At 28.3% G+C, this 13401-nt stretch overlaps 1 protein-coding gene across 1 annotated transcript in view; it reads right to left on the minus strand.

The window, feature by feature from the left end:
- Positions 1–5291: 5291 nt before the first annotated feature.
- LOC148229575 (transmembrane and immunoglobulin domain-containing protein 1-like) overlaps positions 5292–13401 on the minus strand; it is an 83296-nt gene continuing 75186 nt past the window's right edge. The window contains exon 8 of the mRNA XM_088197008.1: positions 5292–5762. Within this exon, the coding sequence (XP_088053134.1) occupies positions 5629–5762 (134 nt within the window). The 3' untranslated portion in view covers positions 5292–5628. The remainder of the gene's footprint in view (positions 5763–13401) is intronic.

Genomic DNA, 13401 nt, shown 5'->3' on the forward strand with positions numbered 1-13401 from the left:
ACTGTATGTAGATTATTTCAGGATTTCCTTACAATTAGTATTTGTATTTCTGTTGATTGACAAAATTATGTACTCGTATTTAATAATGCCACGCAACTATTTGTCTCTTATATAAGAGAAATAAAAATAAATCACTTTAATAATATATTCATATCATTTTTGCATGCCAACTTTAATTACAGTCATAAAGAGCCTAACGTGAAAGCTTGCGTTCGATGGGTGTGCGAATCAGCCATTATTTTATTATTTTAATTTTCAATTCACGCGACAAATTATGGGTGTCGTTAAAGGCGATAAACGAAAACAAGTCGCGTTTCATTTTTATAATGGCCCTAATTATGGGTTTCGCGAACATAATCGGTTGGGCGAACGAAAATCAATATTGCCGGAATGTTTGTTTTGGGCCCTGAAACGCACATACAAGCAAAAAATAATATTGCCCTTATAATATATGTGCGTGTGTTTGTCAACCAAGCTATTACATCTGGGCCACGATAAAAATACGGAGAGGAGAAGGAGAAAAAAAGGACAATAAAGCCGAATTAAGCGCAAAAAGAAATGAACAGATTGAGGCCCAGAGAGGCCGATAAGTAAATGACACGATAACTGGCGTAGGACAATCGGATAAGGACGAAAGCAGGACAACATGCCACTTGGATTGTAATGCCACAGATTGCCTTGGTAAAAGGCTCACGTGTAGATGTGTGTATTTTCTTACATTGTATTTGTATTTATAATTAAATTAATTGTAATACTAAGCAAAATTGAATTAAGAATATATTATTTATAACCTAATATTTTTTATATATTTGCTGTTCTTAAAAGGTGTAATTTAGTAATGAATTATCTTTATAATTTGTTTTGAGAAAATATAATTAAATAATATACATATGAAATAAAATATAGAATTATTTTATAAATAATTTGAGACCATTGTAATAACATTCTTTTAAAGTTATATTAACAATGTTTCAATCATTTTTTAATACACATCTCTCTAAAATTATTTTCACTAACATATTAATGTGAAATATAGTCATAATTTATCAAAATAATTATTTAACGGATTACTTAATTTCATGGACGAATCCATTTTTGGATTTTAACACCAGATTCTGTATTACGTTTTTTTATAATTTTTATTCGTAAATATATAAATAGAAAGCCCCACATGCTCGCAAAAATCTAACATAACATAATAATGTGAGAATTAGCTCCATAATGCTGTAGTTTATGAGGGACTTAAAAAGTGAGGTCGTGTTTGCGTTTGGATGGCTGTTGTTATTTTTCATGCTCCGCATATTTCATAAAGATTTCAAAACATATAAAAATAACAATAAAAAACACAAAAATCCTTTTTTGACGTCACGGCCGATACCCAAGAATTTATATCCAATCCGACGCCGGACATGGAAAAAATTAAGTAATTTAGATCTGAATTGAAAAAGATCGAAAAAAAAACCATAATCATCGAACGGGTTAAAAGGGTAAGCTTGGATATATATTTCATACCCTTTCAACCCTTCACAATGTCAGTGAAGATAAATGACGGCGAAAGTCTTTAAAATAAGTTTTAGTCACGTACTTCTCATATTCTTCAATTTCCCAGTCAATATCTCGACGAAGGAGATCAATAATGAAATGTCCACTTAACTATTGTTTTTTAGAACGCATTTATCTTCTTATATATGGAGTAATGCACAGATAAATATTTAAATAATAATATATGTTTATATATATACGTTTAATGTATTAGTTATATAATTAATATTTTCAATAAGGATTTTTAATATGAAAAATATAAGTATCTTAAAAAAATATTAAGAAAAGATTTGTTTAGAAACATTATAAAAAACTTTAAAAAATATAGGATCTCAAACATTGATATAAACGACTTATTAAATTATATCATCATAATTTGACAAGTTTCTACAATGCGTCAATATAAATATTGTACATAATAGTTATGCAAAAATGTTATAAATACATATGTATCCATATATATGCAACACATCAGCATACAGTACATATATATGCCACATATAAATATGAACTCATTAACATACATATTTTTATTAAAATGCACACGAAATGATATATATGAACATAGTGAAGCAGATATAAAATAGACGTAGACTATCTCAAATAAATTGTTGCAACTCATCGTTGCTATCGTCAAAATCATCTTTGTATTTTGGTCGTGGGAACAATCTGATAATCGACGGATTGTTGACACCGCCTCTCAGCTACTTAAAACATGATTAATTGAATACGCAATACGTCAAAAATACAAAATATGGTATCCTTACGTTTATAGGAAAAAGCACCCGAATACAAATACATATATGATTAGTACTCCATCTTGTAGAGAAATCTGATAAATTCTGTCTAAAACACTTATTTTTTAATTTTAAATGATGAAGCTTTAGACATATCTGAGAACGCTACAAATTATTATAATATAAAAATCGCCAATCTGCAATATTTTTTAAAGTAACAAGTCTTATTTCAAATTTAGGCATTGTGCATAAAAAAATATTTTTGTATACGATGCAGTCTTTAACAAAAGTGACTGCAGCGAATTGCTGGATGACCGCTGCATAATCGCGATTGGCCGACAAGCCTTGTAGCTCTGGATATATAAGCCCAGACTCCGATGAGAAGAAGGCAGTCAGGCAGTCACGAATCACAGAGTCACCGGCAGCCACTCGAGGAGACCAGCAGACGCTCGCCGCCCGCAGAAAGCATACTGTCATGGGCGCTCACATTCTGAGAGGAACTCCTCCATACCGAGCACCATCGTAGCAGAGAGGGATCAACTTCCGCTGTACACTTGCTGCCACGCCATGTGCTAGACCTCTGAGAATCACCCATGGACATCATCCCTGCGCCAGCTTTTCCAGTCCCGTTTGGAGAAAACACATCGCCATTAATTGTCTGCAGCAACATATGTAAATATTATTATAAGCATTCTAACTAGATAACCGAGTCTAATTGGTAACGGATTCACCAACCCTAAATAGGCAATATATAAAATAATTATTTCATGAAACGAATTGTTTGTGTACCACTGTTGGACAGATTAGGTTCGAGCGAGCGGCAGCGAGCGGGCGTTATTCAAAACAGTGAACATCATATAAATAACTCTCTGCCATGAAAACTTTTCCAAAGAAAAAATCCGAAGATTTACCTTAAGTAAATTCACAAATAATTATTTTTATGAAAGAAAATATTAATTTAAATGCACATATCTCTGCAAAATATTTTCGGTTTAATTTCACCCTTTTTCTAAATTGGTAATTAATCATGACGTAAACTTCTTAATATGAAAGTGTGTAACTAAAACAATGATAATTGAGTACAAAATATTTTACTCTATCAACCACATGACTCCGTTAATTTTGGATATTGCGTTGAAAAATGTAAATTTAAAGATATGCATTCCTTTAATCACGTTCTTGTGTTTTTTTACAATAAAGGACGATGTTGAGGTTATCCTTAAGATCGTCATTGAATATAATAGGGGTTTGAGAGTCCTGTCTAGTGGTTAGACGACAGAACTATACTCTTACCTGATACTAAAATTTATCATGATATTAATTATTAAACAACTGTAATCGAGCAATATATCGTATAAATATATATATATATATATATATATATATATATATATATATATATATATATATATATATATGTTAAAATTAAACTCGCTTCTTAAGCTTTTGATTTATTAAAGATAGTAGCAGAAAAGTAAATAATTTTAATTAAAAACAAACTGTCTAGTTATATTGAGAAGATGTTTCAATTTCAAAAATCATACTGTTAATTTATGTTATACTACATTATTGCAATAATGTAGTTAAATATTTTTTTAATATTTTTATTGCGTTTGAAAGAATTTCTTGGTAGTAAGAAAAATAATGAGCAGTTTGCTCTTCGGTGGAAACCTCTTTACGACACAAAAAATTATTAGTTTGACAAAGCACATTTGCTTTTATTTATAAAAAATATGTCATTTGCCATGACTCGTTGTTGAAGTTTGTTGAATATAAAATTTTGCTAAAAATGCATATGGTTAAATATAAAATACCTTTTCTGCTTTTGTTTCTAATCATAAGAACAGGTGTTCAACAAGATCAAACAATATTGTAAAAACAAGCTGTAAGCATCTTTAAAGTTAGATTTTTTTAAATCTTTGGATTACAGTAAAACGGCATTCAATCTTTACTTTTCATAGAAATAATAATGCAGTACAAATAATTGTGAGTGTGACTGAAATAAAACGACTGTTAAAAATACTATATATAATTTTTATTTAAACTTTGTACGTTTTGAAAAATTCATGTATATACAGTATAATCTATCGTAAACTTAATTTAATACATTAAGTGAGCTTCAACAAATAGAATATATCTTATTTTACAAACAAATATTTTACATTATATGTATATAAAACAATTGTATGCTGTTGATTTGGCGATGTGTGACTAATATTAATTATTGTATGTTTGTATTTAATATAAAATTAACAAAATCTATATAAATAGATATTTTTTTATTAAAAACAATTATTGAAAAAATTAAAATTTTATAATATTATAACACTACGTATATCTTTTAAGAATTTTGATTATCATCGTAACATTTTAAATAAATTTCTCATATTCTAAAATATATTTTAAAATAAAAATGTATACAATATGGCCCATAACTCACTTTACAGCTATACATAGAATTTTAATTTTTGTTGTAAGTATATAAATAAATCCTGAAAACAAAGTGTATTTATAGAGATAAGTACAATCAACTCACAAATTTAGACGTTTCCAGAAAAAGGAGTGTATTCGGTGATTTGCCATGAACTAAAACGATGCTCAGCAGTACATACATTTCTTACTAAGAACTCCCATTTATGAGATAATCAAACAGAAAGGAGCAAAAATATTCGAATTTATATATAAGTTAATCCAATAAGAGCTGGCAATATTAAAGTCATCATTTAAAAGACCGTGCTTTTAAAATAAAATTATTTATGTGCCATCGTTTATCAGATAAAAAAACTATTATATAAGTGAATTATGGGACACATGTTTGTGTTAAATCTATATTATAACTAAATATTAATCATTTAATTACAATAATTGAAAATAAAAAAATAAAATAGTGGTTATTTTATAAACAACCTTATTTATGATCTTTTATTTACATTATTTACAAATAACATGAATTAAATTATTTATAAATATATTATTTATTATATATTTATGTATATATTTATTGTGTTTTATTTTCATTTTTATTTAGCATATGGAATCATTTTAACATCATCACATTAGTATACCTTGTAGGTTACGTTTATTATTCATGCAACGCATATATTTAACTATTGACTTTAAACTATTAAATATTTTATTATTATTTATTGAACATAACTTATATGTACACGTATTATTTCATTGTCGTTTGATTTATTCTCTGATTTTTTCACTTCAAACGCACGAAAAAATGTAATCTACATTGTTCCCAAATAAATTTTCTCTCGATGAGAGAGAAAGAGAAAGAGACACTATCGATTGTTCTAATTGTATAAAATGTTCATTATCAACGGTTTCACCGGGGCGAATTTCATTGAAAATTTATAGCTATTTTGCTGAGTGCTATTGATGCAAAGATGATCCACGTAAGGCTGCATCTTAACGAATCTGCCCCGGCAGTTGTAGTGGTAACGTTTCTCCTGGATATGGCTGCCATTTTGTCACCTGTAATGGAAAACAGAAATTAAATATTGTAAACCGCTGATTTTTTCACCTTAAGCACTGATTACTTTTAAATACATTTTCTGGGAGCTTTTTCAAGGCACAAATAAAATCAGGGGTTTGGCATAAAAGAGTCCCCGATGAAACGGTATAGCAGGTCGCAACTTTTTAGACTCGATGTATAAAGCTTTTTCGGAGACAAAGAAAAAGAAAAATCGCGCTTCAATGGATCGAAATCGTGAAAGGGGGAAAATAAGGTTTAAATGTTATTTTTTTGTAAAAAAGAAAAAAAAAAGTATATATAATAACAATAACAATGAAATTATTAATAAAAAAAATACAAACAGCCCGTGGGCTCTTTAAAATTAAACGTTTAATTTTGGGTTTATAAAATTAATTATCCGTTTGCTTTTAATTAATTAAAAATAATAAAATATAAATTATAAAAATATCGAACCTGAGTTTCAAAATTAAAGATGTGTTTTATTATTGGAAAAATATTTATAAAATAAATTTAATTATCAAATAATTTGTACAGCTCAGTATATTTATTTATAAAGTAAATTTGTACAATTTTATTACCCTTTAAAATTATTAGTAATTACTTGGGTCATAAGCTTAATATTATTATAAATTTTAAAACTATTTTCTTAAGTTTTTTTTATTTAAAATAAAATAGTGAAAAATAGAGGTATGTTTATATTACAATTAAATTTTTTATGGTTAGCACTGTGTTTTTATTGAATATCCCTCTAAAAGCTGCAAAGGCGGCAAGCCCTTAAAGGTTCAAGTTTCCGAAATTTGCTTAATAAATTTAAGCTTGAAGTCAAGGTGTTTACTCAGGTATTTAACGCTAGATTTCCTATTTAAATTACTATCCTGTTAATTTTGAAGAGACAGTGGTACAGCATGTTAACGTTTTATAATTGATTGACGTTGTTTTATTTTGATTAATTTTTATATTTCATATTTTTTGTGTTTGCAGACTGTAGTGCGATAAGGGTATATTTTATATCATGAATAATATTCTCACAAATATATTGCAATGCATTATAATTTTCTATCTAACCTACAAATAGCTGAAATAATAGATGATACAACTAAATAAACTATCAATTGGATTGCCTTTACCTTTGACATAATTAAATACAAATTATATTTATTTTCATTCTCCGAAAATTCAGTCAATTATATCTTACATTTTAGATGGTTTGAAAATTTAATTTTAGTTGGTCTGAAAGCTTATTAAAGACGCAATTTATTTAACTAACATAATAAATAGCGCTCTAATCAAAATCGAGCTCGTACAAAAAAATATCACAGCGAGCTTTAGAAGCTCGGAAAAAGCGCTCGCCTCTGAAGTTGCACAACTGTATAATTTACGACCTAGGTCCATTATACATATTCGAGCGATGTGCCCGAACGAATAAGGATTAAACACAACATCCCTTTGTATAGTACAAACACATATACACACTGATTCGCGTAATCTTGCTCGCGTGCAGCTTTCGTTGTTTATTTACAGCTAAACTCTGCAAGCCGCGTAACTCCGAATCGACATTAGTCGAATATAATTCGGTTTATCTTGAATCGCAGCACATGCGCTACAAGAAGACGGCTACCGGATGACGCTATATACGTATATAGCTTTCAATGTGTATTGTATATCCTTTTACCTATTTGTACGTTTTTGTTTCGGGTCGGATGCTGAGCGGATTACGCCCCAGACTAGAGCATATCGAAAGCACTAAGATCAGCTTTGGCCGCCGTATGTAACCGATCGAATCGAAACTCACCTTTGGGTCGATTGTAAATTTTCAGACAAACTTGGTAGTTTAAATGGCGGTTTGGATCGGGTTGGCCGTTAGCGTTTTATTAAAACGGAACCGGAACTAATTATCAGCGCGGTTAGTTGAATCAATTAGTCTGTTTCAATAACGGCCAGAATTTGAATTTATATTATTAAATTTAGTTTTCATCGAATAATAAAGTAATTAAATTATTATTATTATTATCCTATTTTATTAAAAAGTACACTCTAGTATGACTAAGATTGGTATTATATATTCTATTAGAATAATAAAGGCTGTTCTTCAAATGTAATAAAAAAATATTTTTTTACCACCTAAATTGGATGGTATATAAAATTATTGATAATATCTAATTTTAAGACTTAACGAAGTAGTAGCAGGTATAAATATTTTTTTGGGAAATATATTAATAATCAGTTTTAACTTTTATTTTTTTTTCTAAAAGCTGGGTATTTTATTTTATAAAAATTGACGTTGAAAAAAAGTGTATATAAAAAAATCTGATGATGATGCCAAAAACATTTTGGCGAAATTTATTGACTCCAAGGACATTGTAACTAAACCAAAAATTTATATTAAAAAATATTAGCTTAAATACAAATAAAAATATACATTATAAAGACGTTTGATCTAATTCGCTAAATAAATTTGCAAAACTCCGTTTTTATAAAAAAACTTAACTTGAATATTATTATATTTATACGTAATTAAATTCTTACCATAAATGAATTGCAAGAAAACAATATTATGCAAAATAAAAATTTCGTTAAAAACTCTATTGGAATTTTCATATAAATGACACAAATGTGAAATTTAATATTTAGTTAGAATTTAGGTATAGAGAGCGAAAGAGATACAGTGCAGTTAAAATTAAAGGATTAAAGCTAATTCAAAATATTATGAGCTTATAATAATTAATATTATGATACTGATTAAATGGCTTATAATGAATATGTAAATTGGTTGGCAATTTTCGGTAAACCTATTTATTATTATTTACATTTAAAATCTCATGAACGAAATTTATTTTAGTTACGAATAACATTTAACCAATTTAAACTATTTATTCAATTTTTATTTAATAAATTCATAATATTTTTTATTAATAATATTAAAGGTAGATATTGAATTGGATCTGATATAAAATCAAAAGATTATAAATTTGTTTTTATTGTCCTCTGCCGTTGCCACATCATTACACTTTCGTAATAGTTTTCCTTAACTATGTTTTCTATAATTGATTTAGGCCAAGGGATTCGCTGAAGCGGTAAGGGAATTTTAATTAAATTATGACAAAACCAAAGTTCAAAAGCCTTTAATACCATGCATTAACGTATCAATATTTATTTTCCATTACACAATGTAGACTTTTGCACACATATACTTTTTTTACATGTAAACGCAATATATCACCATCCATCTTATAAACGAATGTAGAAAATGAAATTGGGTAAACAATGCCTTAAATAGCAACACAATAAAAGTGAAACCAAAAAAGTCTTGCAAACAAATATGATGGTTTCGAGTATTATTATAAAAAAATTCAATTATAAATCCGAGGTTTACATAGGATATCAATTTACGTGTAAACATCGGATTCGGAATGGTAATTTATACTATTTACTTTTTATGTTTGTTTATTTAAAATTGCAAAAAATTTTAGTAAATAATAACCTAATATATATTTACATCTAAGTACTAAATAGTATCAAATACTTCTACTTTGCATCCATTTAACTTAATACTGTGACGTACATTATATCTATAGATACAATTATCATTTAAAAATATTAAATATTAGCATATAAATAAAGTTTTTAATATTCTAGTATTTAATAAATACTAATTCAAAATCATTCATGGTTTTTTGTGTTTTTTTTTATTCATGTAATATACATTTCCGATTGCATTTTCTTTGTCCATATAGCTAACTAAAGAATATATGTATATCAATATATATAAATATATCAGCGTGATTGTTTTCCTGAAATAGGTCAAGCACTTTTTTATTCTCATGTGTACATTTGACCTCTCAATAAGATAACGTTTACTCGCGTTCTACGTGCCCTTTATGGATACACAGTGGATTTTTCGCAATCCTATATGAATAGTTTGCGATAAATAAAGATTTTATTATTGCTCCACCGTCGAACCTTTGAAGAATCCGATTTATTCGTACGGTCGTTGTTTCGGCGCACGGAATTCGTTTTTTACGATCGAAACACTTTTTTCTCAGTTTGTTGATAACACTGGCGCAAGTATAATATTTATTGCGCCGAAGTTGTTTTATGTTATCCACGGGCCTTCATAACGAGAAGATAAGCCGAAAGAAGTGAAATTTATTATTGTTACGTGGATATGACCGAATTTCTCGGCTTTTATTGAGGTCGTATTTAGAGAAAAGCGCAAATTCGCCGCCGAGCGGATCGCAAAAAGTTCCGATTGGAAATGCTAGAAAAACAATTTTATATGTATTCAGAATGAATTATTGAAGTTTTCGCTTCTTCTTTTACGTTTGCGTTGTTCGCGTGCAACAAATTTTAAAGCGGAAAGATTTGCTGGGAGAGATAAACTTTCGCCGTGTAACGAGTTACAATCGGTTACGGAATATTTTGCATAACAGCTCTGTTAACGAGCAATGATACTGAAAATGTTGAAGTGAAATGTTTTTATGGTGATTTTTTCATGGAGTGTGATACGTTTTATTTTTTTGTCAAGGATAAATTTCGCAACCGTTAAAGAAGGACAATGTCAAGAATTCTTTTTAACTTGCAGATTTAATTTTCACATCGTGAAACTTTCAGACTCTCTTAAGAAGAACATTAACAATTATTTAATAAAAGCGTTTACATTTTTAACGTACACCAAAGATTATTATGTATGTATGTTTATTAAGCGCATCAACACACAAGTCCAATTAAATAAATTTAATAAGACCATTTTAAAATAAGTACAAAAAATGGCACGAATAATATACATATAAGCCTTATTTAGCAGATAGAAACAGATTCTTAAAAATAAAAATTGCGCCCTAAGCTGTCACTCATGATGTATAAAATACAATTTAGCTCAAAAAATTTCTAAAATAATATTTATATTAAATTAATACAATTATTTTTGTAACTTATAGTATAACTATTAAATTACATTGCTTTAAACTTTGGTTTATTTTAGTAATTAACTTATAGTATCCCAGATTTTATTTAATTTGCACTATTAAGATTTACATTTTAACTGGCAATTAAATAATCAGACCTTGAGGTGTATTCGTTTCTATTTCAATTTTTATTAATTCACTTTATTTTTTTATATATTTTTACGTATCATGATTCACATTTTTTTAATATTCCAAATTGCTAGATAATTAAGTTCTTTGTGGGAATTAATATAAAGTGGATGCTAAATTAATCACAAAGCGCTCTAATATGATACTGTTTTTTCTTGAATATATGTCAATATAATTAATAAAAAAATTACCATGATTTTTTTGATCGAGAGAATTTTATGGATCGTTTGATATAGTAATACTAACAAAAATTGATATCAGACAAATAAAAATCGATCGGCTTAAGACATTCAAAGGATAAGAACACTTTATTCAACCCATCGAGTCAAAGGGTTAACGCCCAAATCTATGTAATATATTCAAAGGGACCCACAATATTAATGATAGTAACGTTCATGGTTAAGATCTTATCGCGCTACCAAATAAGTCGATTGCCAAATTTCGGCTATCTTCACGTCACTTTAGGGTTCTCCCAAGTACCGAATTTATACACCAAAAGGTCAGGTGTCGAACCCTCCACTCCCACACTCTACAGTTTGAAACTTAGCCATTAAAGCGTTTTAGATAAATGCAGCCGTTTCTCGATAGAGAAGGCAAATAAGACCCGGCGACCCAGAAGAGTCGCGAACGGGCCAGTGGTAATTCAACAAGCGCTATGCAAACGAGCTAAAATCGATTTTGAATTACTCAAGTGTTATTATCGTGGGTAATACGTATTATGTATTTGAGAGATGAGGGACACGCGTTGTTCGAGCGTGAGCTTTCTGGGAGTAGTGATGGCCAAACTTGAGGCACGTGCGGGTCGTGGGTATAAGTTTCGGAAAAAATGGAGGGTCACACGCTTTAGGAGCAAAGTGTAATATTTTAAGCCTTATTGCTCTAACCGTATACTGTGATATTTATTTTTGTATGAAAATATTTTTAAGCTTTCATTACCTATGTATACTAGTGAAATAATAATACTAAAATCGTTACTATATTCAGTTATATAAATTTCATTTATATAACTGAGTATAGTAACAAAGTCTCATATGTTTAATTTTTAGTTTTAATAAATCCTTTATATTTAATTATTAAAATACATGTAATAACTTTCGTTGAAAATATATTTCATCATGTAATTTAATGTTTAAATTTTGTTCATCACTTGAGGTTTGATTGCACAAAATACATTATTAAAACTTTAGAGGACTACGAAAAATATGTTTTTCTAGACAAAAAATATATAAGAGAGCGTTTTTTAATGATATATTTATTAGTAATATATTAATTTGAAAATATATATAAATATTTAATAATATTTGTATGGACTTAAATATTCATAAGTCTATTTTTTCAGCTTGATGTGTGGCTGTCTTAATTCAGCGAACAAAAATATGTGTTATGGTAAATTCAAGTATTATCAACAAATTGTGAGCAGCCCATTTCAAGAAGTCTATATTTTAAAGGGCTTTTTTTTCATGTAACGCAGTGGAACGGCGTTGCGGCATATTTTTACGGTATTTATAGTGTTTCAAAATAAATTGTTACTAAATACATGTGCGTAGCGATTGACAATCTGCGAAACATTTATTTCTTTATTTTTACAAAAATGTGATGTCATTATTTTCATTTTCTTTATTTTTTAGTGTAAAAGTTTAAGTTTAAAAATTAAAGAAAATTACAGTTACTATTCAACTCCACAAAAAAGTTCCACAAAAAAAAATCCAAAACAATAACAGAAACGACGATAGAAAGTATGAAAATATTGGTGCAAGATGATGATTCTGAATCATCTTTAGCTAATCTCGAGGAACATGGCCGAACCTGGAATAATTGGCCGGATTTTTTCTCAAAAAATAAATGATACACAAATAAAACTAATCTGCACGCTTTGGAAAAATGTTGGAACTTTTGGAACTGACACGAAGATGGAAATATTTTTTTTAAAGAATGAGAACAATAATACCACTTATTTCAGAAAACAAAGAAAGCTTTAATTGAGCTCATTTCGAAAAAAAAATTCTATCACAGAGAATTTGCTGCACGCAAAGCAGCGTTAAAAAATATTTATAAAATGAAATAAAAAAAGATTGAATTTTTTTCTTAAACTCATTATCTCAAAAAAAAAGTAATAACCGAAAAATTGTGAATGTATATAAAGTGCCATAGGAAAATTAATCATTCTATACTCTTAAAAGTGAAATTTATCCGCAAGAAATGAAATTGAAATGGTTAGTATTCTTCAATCAACAAACTATCATGAGTGTCCTGTAGCTGCTATATATTTCAAATCACAAACATTTAAAAAAAAATGATCCTATTGATTTAAAAACATTTAATTACACGCTGAAAGAGGCAATTGAAAAAATTATGCTAATTAGCAAAAATGTTGAGTTTGACCAAAAATATTGTCTGAAGATATTGATGTTAGGTTGCCATTTGGAAAGATGGAAATTAGATGCATGTCAGTCAGACTATCACTAAATAAAATAAATGATTCAAAGTTTTTGCAAATACATTCTCGAAAAGGATCCAGAAAAAAGTATTGGGTTTGATATATGCT

The sequence above is a fragment of the Plectrocnemia conspersa genome, unplaced genomic scaffold (assembly GCF_051122295.1).
Source record: "Plectrocnemia conspersa isolate PC_06_02 unplaced genomic scaffold, ASM5112229v1 ptg000011l, whole genome shotgun sequence".
NCBI classification, from domain to species: domain Eukaryota; kingdom Metazoa; phylum Arthropoda; class Insecta; order Trichoptera; family Polycentropodidae; genus Plectrocnemia; species Plectrocnemia conspersa.